At 55.1% G+C, this 26,713-nt stretch overlaps 10 protein-coding genes across 10 annotated transcripts; 5 read left to right on the top strand and 5 right to left on the bottom strand.

Annotated features, from left to right (window-relative positions):
• Window positions 1-1,503: 1,503 nt before the first annotated feature.
• Window positions 1,504-1,842, bottom strand: K452DRAFT_200610 (uncharacterized protein; the record flags this gene model as incomplete). The annotated part of the gene is made up of 1 exon (XM_033536031.1): window positions 1,504-1,842. A coding segment is annotated over one exon (339 nt), but the record flags the coding sequence as incomplete, so codon positions are not given.
• Window positions 1,843-5,059: 3,217 nt separating this feature from the next.
• Window positions 5,060-6,540, bottom strand: K452DRAFT_322454 (uncharacterized protein). The gene is made up of 3 exons (XM_033544511.1): window positions 5,461-6,540; window positions 5,150-5,416; window positions 5,060-5,082 (listed from the first exon to the last, which is right to left on the bottom strand). The coding sequence occupies exons 1-2, from the start codon at window positions 6,503-6,505 to the stop codon at window positions 5,394-5,396; spliced, it is 1,068 nt and encodes a 355-aa protein (XP_033392122.1). The 5' UTR covers window positions 6,506-6,540; the 3' UTR covers window positions 5,060-5,082; window positions 5,150-5,393.
• A 1,093-nt stretch (window positions 6,541-7,633) lies between these two features.
• Window positions 7,634-10,889, bottom strand: K452DRAFT_353958 (uncharacterized protein). Its single transcript, XM_033545859.1, has 3 exons — window positions 10,734-10,889; window positions 8,118-10,685; window positions 7,634-8,042 (listed from the first exon to the last, which is right to left on the bottom strand). The coding sequence occupies exons 1-3, from the start codon at window positions 10,800-10,802 to the stop codon at window positions 7,905-7,907; spliced, it is 2,775 nt and encodes a 924-aa protein (XP_033392121.1). The 5' UTR covers window positions 10,803-10,889; the 3' UTR covers window positions 7,634-7,904.
• A 299-nt stretch (window positions 10,890-11,188) lies between these two features.
• K452DRAFT_362560 (uncharacterized protein) lies at window positions 11,189-12,206 on the top strand (the record flags this gene model as incomplete). The annotated part of the gene is made up of 2 exons (XM_033546512.1): window positions 11,189-11,225; window positions 11,285-12,206. 2 exons carry the CDS (start codon window positions 11,189-11,191, stop codon window positions 11,848-11,850), a joined length of 603 nt encoding a protein of 200 aa, XP_033392120.1. The 3' UTR covers window positions 11,851-12,206.
• A 260-nt stretch (window positions 12,207-12,466) lies between these two features.
• On the top strand, window positions 12,467-13,970 carry K452DRAFT_329721 (uncharacterized protein; the record flags this gene model as incomplete). The annotated part of the gene is made up of 3 exons (XM_033545072.1): window positions 12,467-12,661; window positions 12,713-13,535; window positions 13,609-13,970. 3 exons carry the CDS (start codon window positions 12,467-12,469, stop codon window positions 13,968-13,970), a joined length of 1,380 nt encoding a protein of 459 aa, XP_033392119.1.
• A 520-nt stretch (window positions 13,971-14,490) lies between these two features.
• On the bottom strand, window positions 14,491-17,005 carry K452DRAFT_322450 (uncharacterized protein; the record flags this gene model as incomplete). Its single annotated transcript, XM_033544510.1, has 4 exons — window positions 16,867-17,005; window positions 16,720-16,809; window positions 16,606-16,674; window positions 14,491-16,560 (listed from the first exon to the last, which is right to left on the bottom strand). Exons 1-4 carry the CDS (start codon window positions 16,885-16,887, stop codon window positions 14,491-14,493), a joined length of 2,250 nt encoding a protein of 749 aa, XP_033392118.1. The 5' UTR covers window positions 16,888-17,005.
• Window positions 17,006-17,179: 174 nt separating this feature from the next.
• Window positions 17,180-19,888, top strand: K452DRAFT_322449 (uncharacterized protein). Its single transcript, XM_033544509.1, has 3 exons — window positions 17,180-18,796; window positions 18,845-19,545; window positions 19,601-19,888. The coding sequence occupies exons 1-3, from the start codon at window positions 17,365-17,367 to the stop codon at window positions 19,655-19,657; spliced, it is 2,190 nt and encodes a 729-aa protein (XP_033392117.1). The 5' UTR covers window positions 17,180-17,364; the 3' UTR covers window positions 19,658-19,888.
• An 875-nt stretch (window positions 19,889-20,763) lies between these two features.
• Window positions 20,764-22,516, top strand: K452DRAFT_237601 (uncharacterized protein; the record flags this gene model as incomplete). Its single annotated transcript, XM_033537598.1, has 5 exons — window positions 20,764-20,837; window positions 20,997-21,353; window positions 21,450-21,776; window positions 21,964-22,249; window positions 22,358-22,516. The coding sequence occupies 5 exons, from the start codon at window positions 20,764-20,766 to the stop codon at window positions 22,514-22,516; spliced, it is 1,203 nt and encodes a 400-aa protein (XP_033392116.1).
• A 536-nt stretch (window positions 22,517-23,052) lies between these two features.
• K452DRAFT_292428 (uncharacterized protein) lies at window positions 23,053-24,298 on the top strand. The gene is made up of 3 exons (XM_033541378.1): window positions 23,053-23,247; window positions 23,588-23,696; window positions 23,777-24,298. Exons 1-3 carry the CDS (start codon window positions 23,222-23,224, stop codon window positions 23,951-23,953), a joined length of 312 nt encoding a protein of 103 aa, XP_033392115.1. The 5' UTR covers window positions 23,053-23,221; the 3' UTR covers window positions 23,954-24,298.
• Window positions 24,299-24,749: 451 nt separating this feature from the next.
• Window positions 24,750-26,655, bottom strand: K452DRAFT_237616 (uncharacterized protein; the record flags this gene model as incomplete). Its single annotated transcript, XM_033537601.1, has 6 exons — window positions 24,750-25,982; window positions 26,036-26,138; window positions 26,184-26,228; window positions 26,275-26,397; window positions 26,448-26,493; window positions 26,541-26,655. The coding sequence occupies 6 exons, from the start codon at window positions 26,653-26,655 to the stop codon at window positions 24,750-24,752; spliced, it is 1,665 nt and encodes a 554-aa protein (XP_033392114.1).
• Between the last annotated feature and the right edge of the window lie 58 nt (window positions 26,656-26,713).

The following is a 26,713-nucleotide window of genomic DNA, read 5'->3' as shown; positions in this document are numbered from 1 at the left end:
AGTAACATCCACCTCAACTTACCTGCATGCACAGGATAGATTCCGATGCATCCAGGATAGTCGTCAAACGGCCCTAGACTTCGTTGTTCTCGTTTTTATCATACTTTCATCCCGACGGATTGCTTATTCCAAAGAGAAACTTCCAATGACGGAAAATACGTCATATCCACGTTCCTTTCCCACTCATTGCAACATGGCCGGCTTGACTAATAAGATATCCTATGCTATACACCGTTTTCAATCGGCTTATCCATATTTACAGTCCTATTCCAGAACCGATATCACGGCGGGTTTCACATCTTATACCGACGTAAGAGGAAGCCATAAGCATCCTATAAACGGCATCAAACACCAAAACGACCCAACACTTAGAGTCCTCTCAGTCTGAAGCAGTTAGTCAAGCAGACATATTTCGTCAGCAAAAACCCAAACATACAAGAAGATTGGAAGTCTAAAGCCAAGCATGAGAGACTTACAACGCGAGCAAAGGCATACAGAATGGTATAGAGTCAAAGCACTGTTCACTTGCCCAGTAAAATTGGCCACCGAACGATTGACAAAGATAAAAAAAATCACTTTAGACTTCCCGTTGGTTAAAGGGAAATACAGTATTCTCAACCTTCGCCACAAGAGCTTGGTACAGTCACCATTTGTGGTGACGAAAGCATCTGATAAAGATGTTAAGGAGCCCGCAAACATGGAAAGTTGTGTGGTTTCGTTTACTGTTACTTCCCCGGCTTAGCTGTCTTCTTATTTCACTGGCATGTATATAGAGCTCTCGCGCTTTTCACTTTATCGACCGAAAAATCAATCATACTTGATAAGTGCAATAAATGTTCATTTAGTAAATGAATTACAAGAACTCTGTTTACAACAGCCTATATTCGAGGCACACTTCTTGTCTTTTTCAGTGTCTTTAGATTCGTTTATATGCCTTTCTATTTGTCGAAGCAGGCGCTGGATGGGAGATTAAGGATGGCGGGCGCTTAGTCAAAGCTCGAAGATGAAAAAATAGTTCTATGAAGAGCAAGATACTTTAGAGCATGCCTATATTAGTTAGGTTAGAGCTCTATTGTGAGTGTAAGGTTTATCTGATCTGCTTAACCAGGGCCCTAGTTTGTTCGATTTAAATAGGCAACTTGAGGCGTGTTAAATTGATTTAACTAAGAGCCTGATGCGCCTAATTATGCCCTTGACGCGCCCCATTAAGGCCCTGATTCGCATGCGTGGTCTCTTTGACCCGACTGCTGCGTCGATAACAGTGCCATCTTCCCTTTCGCTATCATTGTTATGCTCACCCCCCTGCAAATCGTCACCCTGCGCCACCGTGCCATCTTCTCTGTTGCTGTCAGTATCATGCTCGCCACCCTTGCTCTCATTCCCGTGTCTCCTATCCTCATTCCCCTGCGCTGGTGCGTCGATGTCAGCATGCTGATTGCTTAAACTTTGAACGACTCTCTTGTGGTCTTCAGAGAAACCAGCCTTGGTAGTAGAAGGTTGCATTTCGGCGCCACTGTGGAGTAGCATCTGAACGATCTTCTCGTGGCCATTGTAGAAGGCTGCCTGGAGAGCATTCCTATATGAGCAACCGCCTTGCGCATTGACATCGGCTCCCTTGTCGAGTAATACTTGAACGACCTTCTCGTGGCCGTTGTAGGAAGCAGCTTGGAGAGCGTTCCTATACAAGCAGCCGCTTTGCGCGTTAACGTCAGCTCCCTTTTCGAGCAGTATTTGGACAACTTTCTCATGACCCCCGTATGAGGCAATTTGAAGTGCATTCCCAAGATAGTCGTCAGTTTGTGCGTTCGCGTCGGCGCCTTTATCGAGCAGTATTTGGACGACCTTTTCGAAGCCCATATAGGAAGCGGTGTTGAAAATATTAGAGTCTTCTGCTCCTCTATCGAGCAATATTTGAGCGATCTTCTCGTGGGCCATATTACATGCAACCTGGAGAGCATTGCCAGTATAGTAGCTGCCTTCTGCGTTGACATCGGCGCCCTTATCAAGTATTATCTGCAGTATCTCCTCCAAGCCTGTTAAAGAAGCCCCCAGCAAAAGGTCGTTGAGGTAGTTTTTCTGCTCGTTGGTATTGACTTCCATATTCACAAGCGTACGAGCAATCGCGCTTTGAAACTGCTGCCGGATTGGTTGGTCAAAATGCCAGATCAAGTCTCCGAGTATCGCTCGAGTGATGGTAATTGTATGGCTCCGCCGCTGAAGAAGTAACTCCATGGTCTTATTTCGAGCTTGCGTTTTATGTCGCGCCACTGCAATAATCACATTTTCTGTGATTCTTACTTCTTCTCCTCGTTTGTCCAGCAGCAACTTCATAATTTTTTCATCGAACCGGAAAGCAATGGTTCCGACTGTCCAGTCGCTGACATCGAGTGTGTCTCCTCGCCTTTGTAGAAGCAGTTCTATGATCTTTGGACCGTTTATTTCATTTTGTACAACTGCTTCTAGGATATCATCTGTTATTTCAATATCAGCTTCTCGGCTATCGAGCAGTAACTCCATAAGCCGGTGGTTGAATGAACGCGCAATGATTTCCGCAATTTTATTCGCATTAGCAGCAGTGTTTGTTTGCGAGTCAAGAATCAAAGTTATGATCCCCCTTTCCAATGCTCGTGTTCCCATTTGGGTCTGATTGCGTTCAAAACTTTCGATTTTGTTTTCCGTTTTTGTTGTGGTCTGATTGCTTTTTTTGCATTTTGCGTTTTCGATCATGTCTCTCGTTCCAATACTGGACTGATTGCGTTTAGAGTTTTCGATTATATTTTCCGAGCTGTAAGGTATGTCCGAGAGGGCAGCCTTACAGCAGTCGCTGGGAGTAGCAGTAGTTGACCATGCTCCCATGCTTCCTGAGTGACTTGGTGATGTATATCTTCCCGATGAGTGACCTGCCGATGTTGTGGCTTGTTTACGAAGTCTACGCTGTTGGCTGCAAGAAAAAATACTGCACCAGATTGAGTCAGCCATCGGTGGCAAAGGAGCCTGAAAGTGAGAGCGTGTGAACGTCTTTTTCCAAACATGGCTATGCGCGTAATATACTTCGGGGGGAGGGTTTCCGGTCTCGTTGTAATAGATGCTCTGGTCTAGGACTGAACAATGCTTGGCGTAAAAGAGTAGCCTTTTGTTTACTCGAGGTCCTGTGCCAGAAGCGTTGACATGGAGAATGCCACCAAGCACTTGACCAATAGTAGCTCCTAATGGCATAATCATCAATTCTTCCGTAGGAGTTCCTTTTCCTTTGAGTAAGGACACCAATGGAAGGATATCATTGTGGTAGAGCAGAGTGAGCACGCATGTGCTATAGCTATACCGACGGAAATTAAGGCGGGAAGTGTTGAGCCTGAATTGGAAAGAGCAAAGGTTGGCAAGTATGGCAATCCTATCAGAGACGACGAGGTTGTTGCGCTTTTCTATTTGTTGGAAAATATCGGTGAGCGAAGCTTTTCCATATCGAGACCACGATGATTGTTGGATTGTGTGGCCGAGCGGGCCTTGAGATGCATTCCATCTGTAACCAGAAAGAGATACAATATTCTCTTCAAGCATTTCGGGGATGGAGGATCCATCTGAAGCAGTCTCTGGTAAAGCCTGGTCCCGAAGTAGGCAGGCAAGGAGGTAAACCGCATCGCAAAGAGACTGCAAATGAAGGTCCACTTCTTGGATGGTCTTCCCTAAAATAGGAGGAAGCCTATCAAATTCCAGGAAAGAAGAAACTGGGAGCAGCAAGCGAAATCCATGTGGAATTGAACAGTATTCCTCTTGGAACGTCCATGTTCTAGAATAATACTTGTCGTCTTGGATTGCCTGCAACAGTTTGAGAATCTGGCCGGCAAACTGAACAGGGTCTTCAAAATTTAGAAGGAAATGCTTGTGGGTTTCATCCTCTGTGGCTCTCAAAGCATCCAGAAGCGCCTTGAGTGCCTCTAGCTGGTCAAAATCAAAAATATGGCGTGTCAGAAGCCCTATAGCATGGTTGCTTTCGGAGTATATCTTGTGCATCGATTTTAAATGCTTTTGTACGTCTTCCGGATTATCTTGGTTTATACACTCCTGGTCAATCCATATAAAAGGCACTGCCTTTGCTTGGGCGTATTGAAGTGTTCGATGAATTACTCGAGTTGGACACCTCAGAGGCCTGGTCTGTCCGTTCGGTGCCAATATTGCATAGCTGAAGTCGAGCGAGTCTTCGTCTGGCGAGCCCCAGCAGTAAGAGACAGCAACGTAGTTTCGTTCATCAAGATTTTCCGTTTTGTCGGCTAGGCGAAGAATGACAGTGCCATCCACTGTACGGCCATGCGGATCGGTACAGAGGAATCTTAGAGAAGTTTCTATTCCGGGACAGTTGTGGTCGACATACTCCAATGCGCGCTCAATTTCTTTCATATGGGTCAGCAGGCTTGCATGGCTGCCATGGATCTCCTGAAAGGTTTTTTGAGTATCCCGTTCCATACTGGAAAGAAGGCAGTCCTTGGAAGAGCCGACGTATTGTGTTATAAAGATGCACGTATGGTTCGAGTCTTAGAAGGAGGAGAAAGAGCATATGGCTGCTGGTTGTTCCTTAACATTCCGCTCGGCCAGTAGAAAAAGTTAAGAATTCGCAAGGTTAACAGCGAAGAAAATTTATAGATCCACAGTGACAGTAAGTTAGACTGGAGCAGTGTTGTCGACACGTGTAGGATAATAATTGGCTAGAGAGAAGGCAACAACTGCACAGCCATCCACGACGACGCTAGTGCAAATCGGTGTAGATCTTGTGGGGACAGGACGTTGATATGGGGAAGCTCAGAAAACTCCACAATTGGTTGCTGTCTCGATATCCACTTGTTCGTAGTTGCCAGAGGAGAACCGGTTAACCAAAGGAATGTTAAGGTAGAAGCAAGATGAAGTGGGGTTGCCAGCTGCTTGCATGCATAGCCGAGGATTACGTGGACTGTTGCTTTTATCAGGTTGCCTAATTTGCCTTAGACATATATTAAGATGGTTCGCGGGAACGTGTCTCACCTGATTATAGCCAAGTATTTGCGGTTAAATAGTTAACTATTAGTTAGTCATGCATTGCGTATGCTCCTGCTATATTTTTATTTAAGTATTCCAGAAGGAATCATCGCCACGTTAGATAGTGATATGTCAAGCTTACCTCGAATGACTTATACCGTAATCATTAAATCAAACAGTGTGGCTTTGAACAGGCAGCAATTTCTCGTATGAGGCTTTGGTGTCCCATAGTCGTTGTATGAATTGACTTTTGAGCATGGCCTACAAAAAACATATTAGGAAGACTACAAAGTCCGAGGAAATAGGACCATTGATTGATTTGCCCACTTAAACACCATAACAGCCCACCTTATCATACTTCCGGGCATCAACTCTACACCTCCAGCTCAAAAGAAATCACTTTTGAATGCTAAAACCGTCAGCACCATCCATCAACCTCAGCAATAAACTCACCTCCCGGATCCAACGCCGCAGCGTACATCACCAGCGTAATCGGCAGCAAATCCGGTTCAGCATTAAGTCCAGCGCTGCCATCCTCTACCGGCACAGGCGCCACACCTGCCTTCTCCCACCCGTCAACGATGTTTCGTGCCTCAACAGCCCATTCCTCACCCTCCGTTGCGCAGCCAATCCCCAAGCAAGTTCCGAACTCCCGGAACGCGAGCCTGCGACGGACACTCGCGTCGAAGTAGCCCTCATCGATAACAGTGCGCAAGTCCCGCTTGGCCCGCTCCACCAGACCAGTCGCCCAGTCCGTTTTCCCAGCAAACCAGTGCGCCGTCCAGAGCGTCATGCCAAGGTCAAGGGGGTCCTGGCTCGAATATCCCTCCCATTTGGTCTTCACGATCTTCTCGTAGTCCGCGATCTCATCTTCAAGGACATCACTCCCTTCACCATCCGTCTCCCTCAACAGCAAACACACAGCAAGCCCATCAACCGGGTCCAAATTCCCCTCAATGCGCACGAGCGGCGCCGACAAATCCATCTTAACCTTCCAAAACATGCGCGGACGGGCCTTGTCCCTGTCATACACGAACGCGGGATGAACGGCGCGCATCAACGCCACCGCATCGTCATTCCAGCGCTTCTCCCCGCTTGCCCGGCTCAGCCGGCTCAGCGCAAACATCCACAGCGTCAGGTAGTGGTGGTACTGGCCGTCGCCGTCGGAGCCGCTCGCTGCCTCTTTGCCGATGCGCAGACCCCCGCCTAGTGGGTTCGCGGCTGATGCTCCGGGTAGTCGTGCCGTGCCGTCGCGCGTGCGGCCCAGCGTGTCGTGTACGGCTGTTGCGAGAGACCGTGCGTGCTGCAGATAGAGCGGGGAGGAGGTCCGCTTGTGTAGGGTTAGGAAGTTGAGGAGTCCGAAGGCGTCGGTCCATAGGTAACGCCCTTTGTGGCCGGCGGAGGCGGGGGGTGGCGTCCAGGGCTCGGTGGTGGTGGGGAAGCGGTAGACGCGTTGCATGGCGGTTGTGAACTTGGCGAGACGGTCGGAGGTGGCCATGTTGTTAGGATGGTGTTAGATAAGGTGAGTGGTAGGTTTAATGTGTTGTTTTTGCCTGTCGTTGATATGATATAGGTAGTGAGCTTCCTTCGCTGTTTGCGTCACAATGCGTCAGTTCACGTGAAGGGTCGATTCGATTACCTCGTTTGGAAGCAAGACAATTTCGAACATCTCAGATGCTGCAAAATTCACATTTCGACAGAGTCTGACGCGTGATGATCTTGGTCGCGGTTATATTGACGGCGTTTAGCGTTCCGGGTAACTGTTGAGTGATCATGGTCAAGGAGTTAGAACACCCAGCAGTCGAAGGTGTATATTCCTAGCACAAAATAAAGTAGCGGAGGAGGCACAGCAGCCAACCAAGTAGATATATAAGCAACCTCCCTCCCTCAAGCATCTCCAACCAAGCTACCAGCGACCCGGAAGCCAGCATACAAGCGACTCTGCATCAGTTCATACTGGGGCGTTCGTGAACACCATCTCTGAACAGCCTCCCGACACTCTTTTAACTCTCACTAATGCCCATAAGACATACTCAGGCCCATACAGCATCGACGCACATCACCAGCAGCCGCCAACGACGCACGCCAGCACTTTCGTACGCTAACACTCCTTCCAGACAGATTCCACTGCAGATCGCAACCCAACCACTAAGCACCAAATAACGTCAAAAAGGAGCGAAGACGCGTTTAGTCCCTTGCATACTTGGTCCCTAGGGATTGGTGAATGGCAAGGAATCAACGGTAGACACTGTTTGTAAGGTTAGGAAGTACTAGTCACAGCAAGATAAAACAGCCACGAACCACGTGTTCTCAATAACGCCTCCACTTACCTTGCACCACCAACACCCCTACATGCTTCCACTTCAATGACTGTCTTTAGCAGTTCAAGCCTCGACATAGTCCACAACATGAAAGACCAAGGAACCACATGCTCTCCTATTTATACCACATCACCACACACAACACCACACACACCATCACCATAATTCACACAGCACCACAAAGCCCACGAACAAGCCAACAACAACAACAACAACAACAACAACAACAACAACACAACAGCAATGAAGAAGTCAAAGTGTGCAATTTCTCCCGTCCCAAAAGGTGGTCCCAAAAAGGTATATGTAAAAGAATGAACAAGAAGAAAAGAAGAAAAAAAAAAAAAAAGAAAAGAAAAGAAGAAAAGGCAGGAGATCTATACATCGATCGCCTCCGCTCCACACCAGAGAAAAGAGAAAAGTATCTAGCAGGTCCAGTCCAGTCCAGTCCGAAAGCGAAGAAGCCTCCTCTTCTATACACATACAACCTCCTAACCAACCTCCCAACCAACTAACCCTTCACAAATGGATATCAAAACAGAAGAAGTAACACTCTCCCTCTCTCCTCAACCCCATCCCCTAAAACTCATTCGCAGTAACAAACCTTTCAGGCGCCGGCCGTTCAGGCAACTCCGCCTCCTCCTCCGCCCTTCTCTCGGCCTCACTGCTCGCCTCCGTGAGCACCCTCTCGGCGCGCCCATCCTCCTCGCTCCCCCGCTTATCCGCCGCATCCCCCACACTCGCAGCACAGCTCCGCGCCCACGTTCCCGCGCTCTCGTGCTTCGCGCGCACGCTCTCCGCGTCCGTCCCGCTACCGCTGCCATCCGTGCGCTGGCTCGCGAAGCTCATCAGCGTCGTCGTGCTCGGGTTCGGCCGGTGGTGCCCCGTGTTCAGCTTGAAGGGGTACGCGATGCCCTCCCGCGTCGGGCGTGTGCTGCCCGTGTCGCTGGCGGGGACGATCGTAGGGGGCGCTCCCTCCGCCGCGTGCGCGCTGTCTATCACGATCGCCGGCCCGTGCCGGTTCTCGTTCGCGGCCTGCTGTGCGGCGACTGGATCCGCGTTGCCTGACCCTGCCGCTGCGGCCGCGGCTGCCGGTCCTATGGCCGACGCGGTGACGTGGCCGGGCGCGAAGTCCGAGCCTGTGTCCGGCGAGTCCTCCGACATGCCCGTCGTCGTTTGGCTTTGGCCCTCGTCCGTGACGGTGCGCCGCATCGAGTGCGAGCGGCGGCGGCTCTCAACCGTGTTGCGCCTGTCACGGCCCCTAGCGGCCGCACTGACCGACTGCGAACGCCGCGGCGCCCGGCCATCGCTCGTGACGGCGCGGTCGGAGCCGCGGCTGGAGCTGGCTTCGGCGCGGCGCTCGAGCTGTACCCGTGTTTGGTCGTGCTTGCTGCCCCAGCCGCTCCACATGGACATGCCCCAGCTCTTCTTGACCTTCTTCAACTTCGGCATGTCCTTGAGCCTACGCCCGGCCAGGGCCGTTGGCGGCGGCGTCTCCCCTTCAAACTCCTCGTAGCCTCCCGCGGCGAGCTCCTCGATGCGTTTTTTCTGCAGGTTGCGCTTTTCCTTGGCGAACTTTGTGGCCCATTTCTGCTGCGACGCCATCCATTTACGTACGGGGATTTCTTTGATCGCGCCAATGCTCTCGGAGGGCATCTGCAAAGCCTCGATCTGGGAGATGGGCTCCATGGCGCGGATCTTGCCGTGTCGGTTGATACGCTGGCGGACCATGTGGTCGTGGAACTCGGGGATGGGATCGCCGGCACGACCGACGACCTCTTCCTCGTCAGTGACGCCAGACATGGGGGTGGCGCCGTCGACGCCGTCAGTGTTATCCGATGGCTTGGCGTTAGACCGCGACCGTCCGGCGTCATCTCCGGAGGAGCTGCTGTTGGAAATGGACTCGGTGTCTTCGATGTCGATGGAAATTTGCTGAGCCCTTGCCAGAGCCCAGGCACCGAATTGCGCAATGGAGCGGTACATGAACTTTGCGGGCCTTGTGAAACTCAGAGTAGGTCCAACGTGGCACATGTCGTCCCAAACCTCGAGCTTGACGTCTGTCGGGCCATAGCGCCTGATTTCAGCCATGACGTGCTCGACCTGATCGGGAGAACAATGGGAGAGATCAGGCAGATAATCCGACGGGTGAGCAGCCTTGTGCGCAAGGTAGATCTGCTCATCGCGGAGAAGCTCACCACCGCCAACCTGGATGAGCAGCGGAGGAAGCCCACCAAGCGTAGGCTGAAGAGCTGGAGAAACCAGCGGGTGCGTGAGCAGATGGTTCGCAGCGTAAAGCTGGATCTGGTCCTTGATGGTGATGAGCTGGCCATCGATCGTGATGGAAAGGTTCGGCGGCGGGGCGGCAACGTATCTGTGGAACGCGGTGTTGGCGAATTCCGGCGGAGGCTGGTTGACGGAAGGTTGTTCGGTGCCGGGTTGCTCAATGGAGTATCCTCGAGCACGCTCCTTTTTCGCTTCCTCCGACACACCCTTGCCCGACTTGCCTTTTCCGAGCTTCGCAGTGAGATCCATGGAACCCTTTTCGATAGCAGCCATGTCGTCGGCGTTCGGCGGAGGCCACGACACCGATGGCTTGTGCATGAATCCGAATGATGGAATATAATCTTGTTCGTCGTTTCCGCCAACGCTTGGGAAAGAGTGGGTTAAGTCGACCCAGGGACTCAGCAAAATGCCACCCGCCGGCAGAGCAATGCCCTGGTCACGGAGCGTGACAAGCATGGAAAGAATCATTCCTCCGCCAGCCGAGTCACCCGCGACCAAGATGGTAGCCGGGTCATGGCCCTCCTCGAGCAGGTACAGGTAGGTAGCGAGAGAGTCCTGGAGGCCACAGGGGAAGGGAAATTGGGGCGCCAATCGGTAGCGGGGAGCTAGGATGCGAGCCTTGAGCTTGCGCGCGTGTCTCTGCATCTGGTAGCGATGCTCGTCGACACTGCCAAAGTAGTAGGCTCCGCCATGAACGTACAGCATGATGCGCTGCGGCGCGTCATCACCAACAGCGACGCGTTCTTGGTAATCATTGCGCATTTCGATCCATTCGGCCTTGAGGTCGGCATTGTCGCGACGCCATTGCCACCAGGTCTTGCCGCCTACACGTTCAATTCCATCGGGGCCGAGTTGATGTTGCAAGAGGTCCGCGGCCTGGTTGAGCTTGTGACGGGGGATAGTGATGGCGTCGGTCTTGACCCAATGGGGCACGGGAACCCATTGCTGGGTGAAAGCCTGGATTTCATCGACGGTGTGGTTGGCGGCGACGTGCAGGAACTTGCGGACGAGTTGGAGGCCTTCGTCGTAGCTGATGTGGGCCGTGGGTTTTTCGCGATGCGGCTTCCGGTTGAGATACTAGCGGCGGGTGAGCGGGAGCGGGGGCGGGAGGGGTGAGTGACGTACATGCGAGACATACGTCTCGATGATGGTGGGCGTGACGGCAGCGCCGACAGTGAGGGTGTTGAGGACCATGACAGGGCGAAATTAAGCAGCCCGGTTGGGGCGGAAAGGAGAGACAGAAAAAAAAAAAAAAAAAAGAGGGGATAAGCGGTTAACGAGAGTGACGCGAAGAGATAGGGAAACAAAGAAAGGAGAGATAATAGGAAAATATAAACAACCAAAAAAAAGACGCAAGCTAGTGATAGGATGGGGGAGTTGTAGGTGTGGATAGGAGACGCCAGGACGCGCATGAGACTTGGGATATTCGTGGGGAGGCTTAGCGGGCGCATGTGGCGTCATCTGGGCCATTTGGATCTGCGGGTGCGCGGCCGGCCAAAGCTCGCCCGTGTGCCCGTCGCATTTTTCAGGCCCCGCGTGTCCGCACGTCGTTCGTTCGACGACACCAACCCACCAGAAAAATGTCCACGGCCTCTACCCCCACCGCCAATCCCTCTGGTGCGTCGCCAAAGCCCGCTCTCGACTCCGCCCGCTGACGCCTCTCTCTCTGCGAATAGACAAGCTCAAGGCCGACCGCTTCGGTCAGGGTATCTGGTTCGCCCTGCAGGCCTGGCCCGCCCTCACTGTCGCCATCCAGTCCCAGTTCGGTGGGCCCGATGGAGCTGACAAGCGCGACTGGCTGGCCGGTGCCATAGCCGACATCTTCGTCGATAACCCCGACACCGACCAGCTCGACGTCGAAACTATTCTGTTGCAGGTCATGGAGGACGAGTTTGAGGTGCGCCTCGAGGATGAGAGCGAGGTCGCTGTCGCCCACACCATCATGAAGATCCACACCGAAATCTTCCACGAAGCCAAGTTCACCACCGTCGACGCCATGGAGAAGCGCTGGGTCGACCGTCGCGGCAAGGGTCCTAACCTGGGCAATGTTCGCGTTGTCGAAAACGATGGAACCAACAACAACAACAACGATGACGATGACGACGTCTATACTGATGAGGAAGATGGCGAGGATATGGACATGGATGAGGCGCCACCGCTCGTGCCCACCGCGCCCAAGGAGAAGCCCGAGCCTGAGGTGGATGAGGATGGTTTCACCAAGGTCATCAAGAAGAGACGTTGAAGAGACGAGGGTCTCTTACGAAGTTACTTTTTGGCATTGCACTGGCGTTGAGGAGTGATCTAAAAGCGCTGGAGCGGGACGGCTGGAGCTGACGGCTGGGAGTTGATTTCAGAATAGACTTGACTTCATGGTAGACATGATACCCGCGTGATATGTAGATAGTCAGCGATGGTCATGTCAGTTCAACGTGCCGTCGTACGCGTCGATGGCGATGCGACGCTACGTACATGGTACTCCACCCAAATTTGTCCAGCCCTGATTACGTAGTAGTACGGGAAGATCCGAGAGGTCGAGTGCCCGTGTGCTCGCAGCTCTACATATTTGTACCTAGCTAAATTACCGTTTCGAGTGAGCTGACATGGTTGTTATGTAGTCGTTTGTAATAATTTGATTAGTTGTAGTCCGGTCGACGTTTGCGTCTACTGAAGTAGAAGTATATATCCAACACTGGACATGACTAAATCAACCGCAAGTGCAGCGGGAACATCCGCGCCCCGAGCCCCTCGGATCACCAAGACACAGACAACCCTCGGCCTCGCATACATCGACACGCATCGAGTTACCCACCCGGTGAACCAATCCCAACCTACGCCTGCCACGGCGCACACCCAGCATCATGGACGTCGCCTACGACTACATCCAGGAGGAGAGCTTCCCCGACGACGATCAGCACCCCAAGGACGCGCCCAAGCCGGAAGCAGCACCGCCGCAAAACAGCTTCAACAACGAGGTCCAAGAGGCATACAAAGCCATCTCCAGCAGTCCATGGGCGGCACGGATCGGGGGATTCTGGGGCACGGTCAAGAAACAGGTGCGACGGTGCGAGGGCGAGCGGGCTTCTCAGGGCTGACGGCATCTTCAGGGCGAGAGCTACTATGAGACGGCGCGGCAGCAGTCGACGCCCGCGCTGGAGCAAGCCAGCAAGGGCCTGACGGACCTGCGCTCGACGCTGACGACGCACGCGCGCAACATCTCGACGAACCTGCCGCAGCTGCCAGCCGAGGGCGGCGGGGAGGCCAGCAGCGCCGCAACCAGCACGCGCACCATCACCGACAAAGACGGCAACACGATCGAAGTGAGCGCGGCAGCGACGGTGCCCGAGAACCCCACCACGGCGCACGCGGAGCGCTCCGAGAACCTGTCGGCCGACATAGTCAAGGAGGCCGAGGGCATGCTGTCGCTGCTGCGGTTCGAGGGCGCCAAGCGGCTCAAGGACATCCAGAAGGCCGAGGACGCCGCCGACGAGGCCCTCCTCAAATTCGGCACCAACATCCGCGATTTCCTGCGCGACGCGGTGACGATCACGGGGCCGGGCAGCGAGGGAGCGGGCGGGGCCGACGCGGCGGGGCAGTCCAGCAAGGTGCTTTTCGAGAGCAAGGACGTCGACGGCAAGCGCGTCATCCATACCACGCGCTTCGATGCCCAGCTGCACGTCATCCACAGCTCGCTCGACAGTTTCGTGCATGACCCCGAGAGCCCGGAATGGGCCAAGTGGGCCGCTGAGTTTGATATCGACAAGAAGACGGCCGATATTGCTAAGGATCTGGAAAAGTACAAGGAGCTGCGTCGCGCTATGGAAGCCTTGGTCCCCGAGAAGGTCGAGTACACGCCTTTCTGGACGCGCTACTATTTCCTGCGCCACGTCATCGAGAGCGAGGAGCAGCGCCGGAGGGAGATGCTCAAAGGTACCAAATTCTCCCCCACAACGCAGCAACCCACCAAACCCCTCTAACCTCCCCACTAACACGCCCATCCCAGCCTCCGCAACAGCAACAACCGAAAACGAGCCCTCCTGGGACGACGACTCGGACGCCGAAGCCGAAACCCCAAACGCAGGTGCAAACGCAGGCACAGACAGCACCTCGAAGCCCGCAACGCCCAACCCGCTCGCCGCATCCAAAGAGACGCTCAAACCCGCCGCGCCCGCCGAAAAGCCCAAAAACGCCACCGACGCCCTCCGCGAACACGACCTGCACTCCCAGCCCGACAGCGACGCCAGCTACGACCTTGTTAGCGGCGCGACGAGCCGGGCGCCTGGGAGTCCGGGGGAGGAGAAAAAGAGGGTCGATGTTGAGGCGAAGGGGCAGGTCGAGGAGAGCGATGAGGAGGATTGGGAGTAGGTTGGTGGTGTAGTGGTGGTGGTGGTGGGGGGATGGAGAGGTGGGGAGGGTGAGTGAAGTGTTTGAGGCAGAGACGGGAGAAGCGGTGTCGGACCTGCAGGGCAGGACGAAAGACGCGGGTTGCGGATGGGATGGGATGGGGATGGAGAATATGACAGACATGCCATGGCACGACACGGCCCGAGCAGAGCTGGAGCTAGGTAGGTAGGTAGGCGCGCGGGTTAACGTTTTGTACGTACATATGCTGTAGTCTTTTTTCTTCGTGGAATCGTTTCGGAGTCATGTTTGTTCTTGGGGTTTGTGGGTATCTGGTCTGAGTTGGGCTGGTTGAGCTACCTGCTGAACTGTCTTTGTCTGTTTGTCTGCCTGGCTTTCTGTCTGTCACCACCTCCATACCTCCCTAGGTAGCTACCGCAAGCAAACGACACCGTCCCTACAAAGCAACCCCATTCTCAGCCCCTCCATCCACCCATCTCTCCCTCCCTCTCTTCACCACCCCTCAAACACCCCTCCTCCTATCCTATCCTCTCGAAGGCGACGCCCCACCACTCCCACTCCCACTCCTTCCATGCCTCTCACCCCGATCACCCCGCCCATGCCTCTCACCCTGCTCGTCCCGCCCGCCCAACCCACTCTCCCGCGAACGCACCGCTTTCCGCAACAGCGGGCTCGCGCTCGCAGCCGCCTCTCGCGAGCGCAACGGCACGTCTGGATGGGGCAGCGGGCTGCGGCGCGCGCTGCTGCTGCCGCTTCTGCTGTTCGGGCTGTGGGGGTAGAGGCGGTCGTTCGTGTAGCTGCCTTCGCGGATGTAGCTCCTTTCACCGCCATAGCTCCTTTCACTCGCGTAGCTCCTTTCAGTCGCGAAGCTCCTCTCAGTCGCGCCGCCCCTCTCATCCTCCCACTCTCCCTCCTCGCCCGCCGCGCCATAGCTCTGCTCCAAATACTCCTCGCCGCGTCGCTTGATCGGGCTCTCGTCGTAGGGATCGAAGCCGACGCGCCTCGCGGCATCCGAGCGCACCCGCCGCCGGAGATCGGAGTCGCCGCCTGCGCCGACCGTGCTGCTTTCCGAGAGGAAGAAGGTGAGCAGCTCGTCTGGGATGGAGAGGTGCGACGCTTGTTGGAATTGCTGCAGCGCCGTGAGCCGGATCAGCATCTCGAGGAGGGAGAGCGAGGTGCGGATGGCCGGGAGGTGGGGTTGTTGGGGGTGATCACTGGGGTGCGTGGGGAAGGGGGAGTGCGAGGGTGTGCGGGGGGTTGTGAGGGCCGTGGCGTTGTGATGGTGCGCGGGTGACGGCGTCCGTAGGTTCAGGTGCGAGAGGTTGGCTGCGAGGTTGTCTCCGCTGGGGGAGAGGGGCGTGCGAGATGGAGGCGTGTGTTGTGCGTCGCTTTCATCGCCGCCGTCGTCTTCGTCGTCCGAGTCTGGTGCTTCGACGTATACTTCGAAGGCGATCCACTCCGGGTCGAGGTTCGGTGGGAGGCGCCAGGCATCTGGGGGAGCCTCTTCTTCCTGCGGTGGCTCTTCTTCGGGCTCCCGTGTTGATTCGCGGAAGAGCTGCGCGTCGACTTCGTCTTGGTCGTCTTGTTGGGCTCCTGTCGACACATTGTCTGGGTTTTTTGCCTCTTCTTCCTCCTCGTCTTCGTACCACGGCCGTTCAGTGGTTTGGCGTTCCATCATCTTCCGAGGCGGAACAGCGTTGGGGTCGCGCTTGAGCAAGAGTATAGGGCTATTGGCTTCGCCTTCGCTGCCTATATTTAGGATTTTTCCCGTGTCGGCGTAGAAGATTTTGGACACTTCGTGAATGGGGAATATTTCGCGGATACCAGCTTGAGCTACGCCCTCGAACGGACCAGGTTGTAGTTCGCCCTCCTCGAACGTATGCACGCGGTCGTCGTCCAGGTCTTCTATGATGTGCAATTGGTAGGCAAACTCAAAGGCTTTGCCTTCAGAGGGTACGTGTGACGGATGCTGATCTCCAGCATTGCCGTTGAAGCGCGATTGATTGCTCTTTCCACTGTCGGTGGAAGGAAAGTCATAAACACTATCCTGAGGAATTCGCATGAGCTTCACGCGAGCCTTATGGATTACCTCTTTCCAAGTCGTCTCGCGGATGCCCTCTTCGTCGTGCGGTCGTATATGCCCAGCGAAAAGCATATACATTGACAATGTGAATGTCGGACCAATCTGCACCGCGTTGGAGGTAGACATTGAATATTGCGAGTCCCCAGCTGTGAGGAACGTGCTGGCTTGCAGTAATCTAGACGGAGACACAGTTGCTGGCAGGGAGTTTGACAGATTTGCCCCTGAGGTGGTGATGGCAAGGTTAATGAGAGGCACTGCATCTTCAATGCGTTCAAGAAGCTTCTTGATATCTGAGATGATGAGCTTGAGCTCTAGCTCGTTCTGTTGCTTCGATTTTGCGCGGGAGCTACCCCGACGCATGAGTTCTTCTTCGCCAGCCGCCTTGGCTAGTCGCACGCCGAGTGATTGGATTTCCCAGCGTATGTCTTTTGTAAGGGTGACAGCTGATTCCAGTGAAGTATTTCCACGTGCAGATATAAGCTCAATCATATCAATAGCGGGTGATATGATCTATGGTATGTTAGACTGAGTTTTTGTGATTTGGGTGTGACATACTCTGATTTTGCCGTCCAGACGAAGTTGCAGTTTTGCCAGCTCTTGCTTATCTGTGCTGTTGTCGACTGACTGAGAAACTTAGCATAAGCTGGTTATTCTTCATGGTATGCACACCTTTAGCAGTCGGGAGCATTGCTTAATAGCGTAACCGCCGGTGATTGTTACGCCTGAACGGATGGCATAGTTCATAGCCTGCTGCGTGACCTGTGCCGGTGTTAGTATGAAGACGCAAGCAAGGGAGGTATATGGTTTGTCTCAGACCTTTGCTAACAGGATATCCATGGTGAGCAGCTCTACTCGGTAAGGGGACGATTAACGTGAAGATGTGGGTATCAAACGAAAAAAGGCAAGTGAAGAAGATGGGACAGTATGGTAGAATCCGGGGTCAGGGTCGCATGTCTTTCCCGGTCCAGAGCGAGCTGCTTCAAGGATGTTCCAGCTTGTCCAGGCTTGTTTGTGTCGTCACTTGGTGCCTGACAGTGGGCGGTGTTTGGAACGGCCCGGGCGGGTTAGGCGGCGGCATGAGTCAGATAATTATTACCGCCCGAAACCCCACCGCGGGCACCCAAAGATCTCTGTGCCTTGCCAGCCCTTCCGCCCGCTCAAAAGTCGTTCTGACGCCGCCCTCAGCCTACGTCGTCACTCTCCTTCTCGCACCGGCTATATAGTCCGCTGCTCTCCTCGGGCCAGCTTCACCAAGAAGCATCCACCTCTCTCTTACCGCCACTCTCCTCCATCGCGCCACACAGCAACGCCAAAATGGCCGACCTCAACTCTTGGGAGGACGACAAGGATGCGCAGGACGACCTCGCCCAGCAGGCCGCCCAGATGAACCTCAACAACGCTGCCCGCGCTAACACTTTCCAGCCCGGTGCTGCCTCTTTCACTCCGGGCGCGGCTTCGTTCGTCCCCGGCCAGGGCTTCCAGGGCGGTTACGGCGGATACCAGCAATACGGCCAGTACGGTTACGGCGGCGGCTACCTCCAGTATGGCCAGCAGTACCCCCAGTACGGTTATGGCCAGCAGCAGCAGCAGCAGCAGCAGCAGCAGCAGGGCTACGGCTACGGCCAGCAATACGGCGGCTACCAGCAAAACTTCCAGCAGCAGCAGCAGCCTCAACAACAGCAGCGCCAGACCCCTGTCATTGCCAAGCGGGGTGATGACCTTGCTGCCAAGCCTGCAGCGCCCGCCGCCGACGCGCCCAAGCCCAAGACTCTCTCGATCGGCGGTGATGGAAGCGCAAAGGTCGAGTCCGCCGGTGGCACCAAGGTGCTGAGCATTGGTGGTGACGCCCCCAAGGTCGAGAAGACTGGCGCCACCAAGGTCCTCAGCATTGGCTCGCCCAAGGCCGGTACTGCCAACACTGCCAACGCTTCTGCAAAGGAGAATGTTGACAAGGGTGCTCCGGAGGCAGGCAAGAAGGTCACCGCGGCCAAGGCTATCGAGAAGACCGGCGAGGCTGCTGGTGCTGGTGCTGCACCCACTGGCAGGACCTCCCCCACTCCCTCCTCTGGCAGGAACAGCCCTACGACGAGGACACAGGAGAAGGCGGAAGCTCGGGCCGCGAAGCAGCAGGCCGACTTGGTCGCTCAGGAGCAGGCTGCGGATGTCGATGAGGATACCCTGGCTGAGATGTACGGCAAGGAGCACGTCAACGTCATTTTCTTGGGTCACGTCGATGCCGGCAAGTCTACTCTGGGTGGTTCCATTTTGTATGCGACCGGCATGGTCGACGAGCGTACCATGGACAAGTACAAGCGTGAGGCCAAGGAGGCGGGTCGTGAGACCTGGTACCTTTCGTGGGCTCTTGATTTGACCAAGGAGGAGCGTTCCAAGGGTAAGACCGTCGAGGTCGGTAAGGGTTTCTTCGAGACTGAGAAGCGTCGCTACACCATTCTGGACGCTCCGGGCCACAAGACGTTTGTGCCGAACATGATTGGTGGTGCTTCGCAGGCCGATGTCGGTGTTCTGGTCATCTCTTCTCGTAAGGGCGAGTACGAGACTGGTTTCGAGAAGGGTGGTCAGACGAGAGAGCACGCTGTGCTTGCCAAGACCCAGGGTGTCAACAAGCTTGTTATTGTCGTCAACAAGATGGACGATCCCACCGTCGAGTGGAGCGAGGAGCGTTACAAGGAGTGCACTAGCAAGCTGACGACGTTCCTGAAGGGTGTTGGTTACAACCCCAAGACTGGTATGTGATTGTGTGATTGCGGTACATGCGATAAACTAACATTTTCAGACCTGACTTTCATGCCCGTTTCTGCTCAAACCACCGTTGGTATCAAGGACAGAGTGCCCAAGGATATTGCGCCTTGGTTCGATGGCCCCTCGCTGCTCGAGTACCTCGACGGTATGCAGACCCTGGAGCGCAAGCTCAACGCTCCCTTCATGATGCCTATTGCGGCCAAGTACCGTGATCTGGGTACCATGGTCGAGGGTAAGATTGAATCTGGTGTGATCAAGAAGGGTGCTACCTACATTATGATGCCCAACCGCGAGCAAGTCGGCATTTCGGCGCTGTACGGCGAGCAGGAAGACGAGATCCAAGCCGCGACGTGCGGTGACCAAGTGCGCATCCGTCTGCGTGGTGTCGAAGAGGAAGACATTCTTCCCGGTTTCGTGCTCTGCTCTCCCAAGCGTCCCGTCCACTGCGTGTCGACGTTTGAGGCTCAGATTGTGCTGCTGGAGCTGCGGTCGATTCTGTCAGCCGGCTTCAACTGCGTGCTGCACGTGCACTCTGCGACGGAAGAGGTCACGTTCGACGCGCTGCTGCACAAGCTGGAAAAGGGCACTGGGCGCAAGAGCAAGCGGCCGCCTGGATTCGCGACCAAGGGCATGAGCATTATTGCCAGGCTGAAGGTTACGGGTGGTGCGGGCAGCGTCTGTGTTGAGCGCTTCGAGGATTACCCCCAGATGGGACGTTTCACGCTGAGAGACCAGGTAAGACCCAGAAATAACGCTCCTGAAATAACGCATGCTAATACTCTCGTGACAGGGCCAAACTATTGCTATTGGCAAGATCACGAAGCTGATCACGGACCCGTCTGCTTAAATGGGGAGGCATAGCTGAGGCGTTTTCATCATGTCTAGGACGAACTTGACGCTGCTTTCTTTTTGCATTCATTCCGGTTGCTGGCCGGCTTGGCTGATGAATGAGTTATGAGGGCGGGATGGGGGTAGGGTTCGTGTAGCTGGGTGGATAGGTAGGATACACTGGGCGGGCAACGGCCTGTAGTTGAAGCCAGTTATGCGTAGATGAGGGGAATGAAAAGTTTGGCTTGTTTGATGTATGGTTATATTGGTTGTGTTGGTGCGGTGCTGCGTGATTGGAAACGGGACGAGACGAAAGCGTGCGTGCGTGCCTAGTGCGTCCGTACGAAACAATCTTTAACAAGCCGAAGGCCGACAGACATCATCCTCCAGCACAACCAACAACGGCATAGAGTCATGACTGAGCATCCCCTCGTCCGCCTCGGCCCGCGCTAACCTTGCCCCGGTCTAGTCAGATAACGGGCCCGCGATCGGCGAACCCGGACGACTCATCTTTCGCCCTCTTCCGCCAAGCAGCCAAGTACGGGCGGGCATCCGATCTCCGGCGCCACTGGGCATGTAGGTACAAATAGCTAAGGACGGATTACGCTGGTGTTCTTCTAATCCGATCGTGTTTGCTCTGCCTACTTCTCCTTATCTTGCCGTGGTTTTTCCCTTTCGTTGCTCCCAGTCTCTTGCGTCGTCGACAAGTAGGGCGCCGTGTCCTTATCTCGCAGTGTTTGTCGCTGAAAGAGTCACGGCTTTTCCTCACACTACCTATCTCGTCCCGTCCGTCTCCGTCTCTGTCTGCTCCCTGCACACGTCGTCTCGTTTCGTCAAAGCGCTTGACGCCAGAAGAAGCAAGCAATGAGCGCGCAGTCTCACTCCCCGCGTCCCTCGCCCTCGCTCCCTCTGTCCGCTCGACCAGACTTGGGCCGCACGGAGAGCAGTGCGAGTAGTAGTCGGCGGCGCGGCGGGGGCGCGGGTGCTGCTACTATGACGGTGGATGCGGATGCGGTGGCTGATACGCCGGCTGGTGTTGCGCCTGCGACGGTGGGTGCGCTGGGTGTGGGAGAGGGTGGTGGTGAGGAAGTGGGGGAGAAGGTGGAGGTGGAGGGGAAGAGGAGGATGGGGAAGAGGGAGGTCGAGTTGACCAAGTATGATGTTGGGTGGAGGAGGGTGGTGCGGAATTTCAGCCCTTCGTGAGTACACACACCTACACCTTGGGGAGAGTTGTTTTGCTGTTTTTGGGATGTGTTTGGTGGTTTGTTGGCACGGAATTGGAATGAGAGGGAAGAATCAAGAAGAAAGAGCAAGGATCAAACCCAACCACAGCAAAACAGTTCTAACACCCCTCACAGCTGGTTCTCCGTAACAATGGGCACGGGCATCGTGTCGATCCTCTTCAAAATCATGCCCTACAACGGTGCCTGGCTGTACTACCTCTCGCTGATCTTCTTCTGCCTCAACATCCTGCTGTTTGGACTCGCGCTCCTGACCTCTGTTCTTCGCTACACGCTCTACCCCGAGATCTGGGGCGTCATGATCCGCGATCCTAATAACTCGCTTTTTCTGGGCACGCTGCCAATGGGTTTTGCTACCATTGTTGAGATGTGGGTGTTTGTGTGCGTCCCGGTTTGGGGCGATTGGGCCCGCACCGTCGCCTGGGTGCTGTGGATGGTGGATACGGTTGTGGCGGCGGCGGTGACGTTGAGTTTGTCTGCTTTGCTGTGCGTGTCTTCCCTTCCTTCCCTCATTCCCCTCCTCATCCTTCTCTGCATCTGTTTATTCTCTCTCCTTTTTCGTTCTTAGAGCTTTCAGCACCAGCTAACACCCCCCAGCATGCAACAGTCCCACGCCCTCAAATCCCTCTCCCGCTTCACCGCCGCGCAGCTCCTCCCCATAGCAGCCACGATCGTAGCAGCAGGCACGGGCGCCGAGGTCGCCGAGGTACTGAAGGATTCGCAGCACGCGCTGGGCACGCTGCTGACCTGCTACGTGCTCTGGGGCATGGGTACGCCGCTCGCTATGGCTGTGTTGGTTATGTACTACCAGCGGCTGGCTGTGCATAAGATGCCGCCGAGGGAGGTCATCGTTAGCTGTTTTTTGCCGTTGGGTCCGCTCGGGTTTGGCGGGTATAGGTGCGTAAGGCTTTTCGTTGGCGTTTTGCTGCCTTTTACGCACTTTTCTTGAATTGTTCTTTCTTTCTATATTTCTATCCTCCTTCCCTCCTCTCTTCTTTCCTATCATCTCCTTCTTCTTCTCCTTCTTCTTCTTCTTCTTCTCCTCCACTTCTCCCCTCAACACTCACTCATACCCACTCCACAGCATAATGTACCTAGGCAAAGTGGCGCGCACCATCCTCCCACAAACCAACACGCTCGACCCCGCCGCCGGGCCCATCCTCTACGTCCTCGGCTGCTTCCTAGCCCTCATCATGTGGGGTTTCGGCCTGGTATGGTTCTTCATCGCGCTGGTCAGCATCTGGCGCGCCCGCCCTTTCCCCTTCAACATGGGCTGGTGGGGGTTTACGTTTCCACTTGGCGTGTTCGCTGCTAGCACGATTCAGCTGGGCGAGGAGCTGGACACGAAGGTCTTTCGTGTTTTGGGCATGGTGAGGCCGGCTGTTTTCCCTTTTTCTTCTTCTTGTTCTTCTTCTTCCTCTTCTTCTCCTTCTTCTTTTCCTGCTCCTGTGTTTGGCTGACGTCGTGTGCGTGCCCAGATCTTTAGTGTCGCCGTTATCCTGCTTTGGGTCGTGGTTGCGTGTGGGACGGCTAGGGGCGCGTGGTCTGGTCGTCTGTTCTTTGCGCCGTGTTTGGCGAATTTGAAGAGGGAGGCTGAGGAGAGCGCGGCAGAGGAGGATGCGGAGAAACAGACGTGAAGGGGTTCTTAATGTTGTATGGTTGTTGTAAATGGGTGTATATCTATGTGGTTTGATGTTTACTTTGTATTTTTTAAGGCAGTACTAACGTCCTTCGCCGTGGAGTGCGATTCACTGTGTGGTGAAGTAGTGAAGGGTGTAAGCAATTCCTATAGAGTACTTCTTGTCTAGTTACCTGTCCGAATCCTATATATTATCGGATTATTTATTTAGTACCCTAATAATATACTTTTACAGTTATACGACTTGGTCTTTATACTTATAGATTTGAACTATTGCATGTGTATACCTTTTTATCTTTTAATTTCTTATAGTCGTATACATCTCTATACCGTGTCTTTTTCGTTGTCATTTATTATAGCTACTCAAAGAGTACTCAGTGTCTACAAAAGAACATTTCCAACATATATCTACTAATAAACTAAGCAAGTGTCTCCCACACATGCCCGACCCGGCGCACCCGAGCCACCCCGACCTCGCCGCAGCGTCGTCATGCGGACCCACCAACCACGCGCGCCAGTCGGGACCACCCCTAACTTCCATCATCTCCACACTCCACACCCGATCTCCCTCCAGCTACCGCACTCGACCCAAGTCGCCTCGTCGCACTCTACGCTACCTCGTCGCTGCGCCGTATACGATCGATCGCCCTTTGTCAATTCCTCTCCATCGCATCTGCTGCTGTTACAGTCGTCCATCGCCACAATGTCCGAGGCTTATGAGCGCGAGCGGTACGTCATTTGAGAGAGGTGTTTGTCTGCTGGGTTTGGAGGGCGTTGTGCTGCGATGCTGCTGTTGCTCTTGTTGCTGCTGTCGCTGCTACTACCGTCGTCGTCTCCCGTGGCGACATCCTGGCTTGCGCTGCCTTGTCCAGCCCGGTCGACCATGACAGGCAGCCTCACTCTCGCGCGCGAACCGGGCGTTGCGCCTACGCATACACGTACACATACACACAAAACACAGCACGGGCAACCAGCAGCATAACGTAGCGCATAGTAGCACAGCAACAGCAACAGCACCCACAGCACAACCACCACAACCACAAGAACTCCGCTAACACACACACACCAGCCAAAACAACTCGCGGCTCGACGAGCTCGCCAGCAAAGTCTCGGCCCTGCGCGGCGTCACAATCGACATCTACGACAACGCGCGCGACCAGCACGTCATTGACAACTCTGTACATTTCCCCCATTCCCCTCAAACCCCCACTCCACTCCACAAGCTCAGACTCAAAAACTAACCCCACACCACACACAGAACGAAGTCTTCTCCACATTCGCAACCTCGCTCAAAGGTTCCGCCGGCCGCCTAACCCGCATGGCCCAAGCAGGCAACAAGGTCGCGGTGCTCAAGCTTGCGGGAATACTCGTCGTTATCGTCGTCTTGCTGTATTGGATTGGGGGGTGGGTGTTTGGGGGGAGTGGGAAGGCTTAGGGGTGTGGGTGGGAATGGTGGGTGAGGGGAGGAGGATGGAGAACTTGGGAGGCTGTAATCTGAGGAGGAAAGGACCAAAGACCGAAAAAAGACAGGACCTGGCATGGCATGCATGGCATGGCGAGGGAAAGAAAATATATCACACACACAGCACAACAGCACAGTCCGCGGGCGGGCTTAATTACTCCTTTCTACTTCTATGCATGGATGGATGGGAAAAGAGCGAGCGAGAAACAGACGGAAACCCAGACAAAGAAACATACATACAGCAGGCGACAGTGTCTGAAATAACATACACACAGAGAGAGAGAGCGCCAACAAGTTCGTGTGTACAGAGAGGGGAGAAAGAGTGAAGAGAGAGTACAATGCGTGTGTTCCCATTCCACAATGCTATCATTTCCCGTGCATGCAAGCCGTGGCTGATTAGGGACGAAAATACATACTCATGGAGATAGTAGTAGGTACCTAGAATCTCTATGTAAGAAACTCATTGCGGCTTTGACAAAAGCACATACATGCACATGCACAAGCATGCTGTCCTCACAAATGTCCGCTTCCTATGTCTGCATGTTATCATTCTCATTCTCATTGCTACTTATCTGTAGTTGTAGTTGGAGTGTTATATATATTCTCGATTCTCATTTTCATCGCACGGCACGCACGCACGCATACGCGCACATGCAATCATGCATGCATTTTCCCCCTCCCCCTCTCACCCACTCCCTCCTCATCATTCGTACAACCCCTCTGCCATCTATCCACCTACCCTACCCACCAATCCACTCCTACACCCACACTACCCCCACACATTCCCAAACAAATCGTCATTCCCCCCACCACCACCCATGCTGCCCACAGGCTTCGGCGTCGCCCCCGTCGCCCCCGCCGACGCAGATGGCGCACTACTCCACCCGCCAAAGTCGTCGTCGAGCGGACTCGACACCGCTGCCGGGGCAGGCGCAGGCGCAGGTGCAGCAGGTGCAGGTGCCGGAGGTGGAGCAGACTCCCACGCGTCGTTCGAGCCCCAAGCATCCATGTTGGACATGCCGGCCGAGTAGTTCACGCTCGGAGCTGCTGGCTTCGGGGGTGCGGGGTTGGAGAGGTTGAACGCGGAGCTCATGCCTGCGAGAGAGTTGGAGGTTGCAGCGGGCTTCGGGGGTGCCGAGGCGGACGGGGTCGAGTCGAATGAGAGATCGAAGAGGTCGCCTGAGGATGCGGCAGGCTTGGGGGGTGCGGACGCAGCAGGAGAGGCTGCGGAGCTCCAGTCGCCAAAACCACTGCTGCTGCTGAAAGTGCGTTGGGCAGCTGGGGGTGCGGGCTGCTTCGAGGGCAGCGCGTCGAAGAAACCACCGCCACTGCCAAATCCACCTGACCGTGACGACGACGCCGTGTGCGCGGGAGTCGAACGCTGGCTCATTGACGGGCTGGCGAGGCTGGCAAAAGCGTCCTGCTTCGGAGGAGGCGCAGTCGCACTGGTAGGAGTCGAGCCGAAGCTCAAGCTGCTGAAGGCGTCGTTTAGCCCACCGAAACCCTGCGCAGTCGGCGACTGGAAGCCCGACGCCAGACCGCCAAACGACCCAGAGCCTGTATGTTGATGCCTGACAGGCTGCGCCGCGGCGGCGGGCTTGGCGGCGTAGAGCGAGAGAATGGACTGCTTCAGGTCCGGACGCGACGGCCCGGCCGAGGTGGAGGTGCCAGCCGCGACGCTTGCGGGCCGCGAAGGGGGTGTCGAGGCTGGTGAGCCGAAAAAGTCCAAACCCAGCAGCGAGTCGCCTGGCTTGCTCTGTTTCGGCGCGGCGGGCTCCGTCCTCGGGGGAGGGGCCTTGTTGACCGGTGGGCCGGTGCTCGGTCGCGAGGGCGGTGCTGGCGCGGGCGCGGGCGCAGGGTCGTCTCCGAAAATGTCCATCGTTGGCTGCGGTGGAGGCTTCTTGACTGGCGGGGGAGTGGCCCGGCTGGCTGAGGCGGCGCTGCCAGAGCGTAGAGACGCGGACCGCTCCAACTGAGCCTTCTCCTTGACGACGTTCAGAGGCTACATTTGCTGTCAGCGCGTGTCCCAGAGCTACGGACATGCAACAATACCACGTCATCGTCCCCCTCAGCATCCAGTGTTGCGGGATCCGGCATGGGCCCGTCCATGACCCACCGCTTCGAGTCGTATTTTGTCCGAATGAAGTTTTCAATCTTCCTATTCGCCGTTAGTTGTGTCGTGCGCAGTGGTGTTGGAGCTTACGATTCGGAGGGTATGTGGCCAGGCGCAAGTTTGGCCTCCCAGTACCTATGAGCGGTCAGTAGAGTTCGACGTAGGATATTATGTTACTGACTTGTTTGCCCTGGAGTTGCCCCACCGCAGCATGCTCTGCAACTGTTCGTCCGTCCACGAGTCGAGATCAACCGACTTGACCCTGCTTATGTGCGTGCCCATGCCTCTGTGGATGCCGGAACAGCTGGTGTCGCGTTAGAAAGGCATTGTGCGCGGTGTCAGGGACGGGCGTACCGAATGCAGATGAAGATTCCGAGATTCCAACTGGCCCATCGTGGATCTGTAGGTGGTTAGCTAGGGTTGGAATGTGGGAAGTGGGAGGCCTACGCTTGTTCCGCTTGCAGTCTGCACAGCTCTTGTTGCTTTCGAGCTTGACGAGGCTCTTCAGCGTCTGCTGGTTCTGTGCGATGCGCTCAGCGCGTGGATCAAGCCTCCGGGACATGGCTGGTGAAGGGTGCTTGGGAGAAAGCGGTGACAGGAGAGGTGGATATCAATGGCAG

This window comes from Aplosporella prunicola, assembly GCF_010093885.1.
Source record: "Aplosporella prunicola CBS 121167 unplaced genomic scaffold K452scaffold_49, whole genome shotgun sequence".
NCBI classification, from domain to species: Eukaryota; Fungi; Ascomycota; class Dothideomycetes; order Botryosphaeriales; family Aplosporellaceae; genus Aplosporella; species Aplosporella prunicola.
Note: the sequence above shows the minus strand (reverse complement) of the source record. Positions and strands in the feature narration are given on the sequence as shown.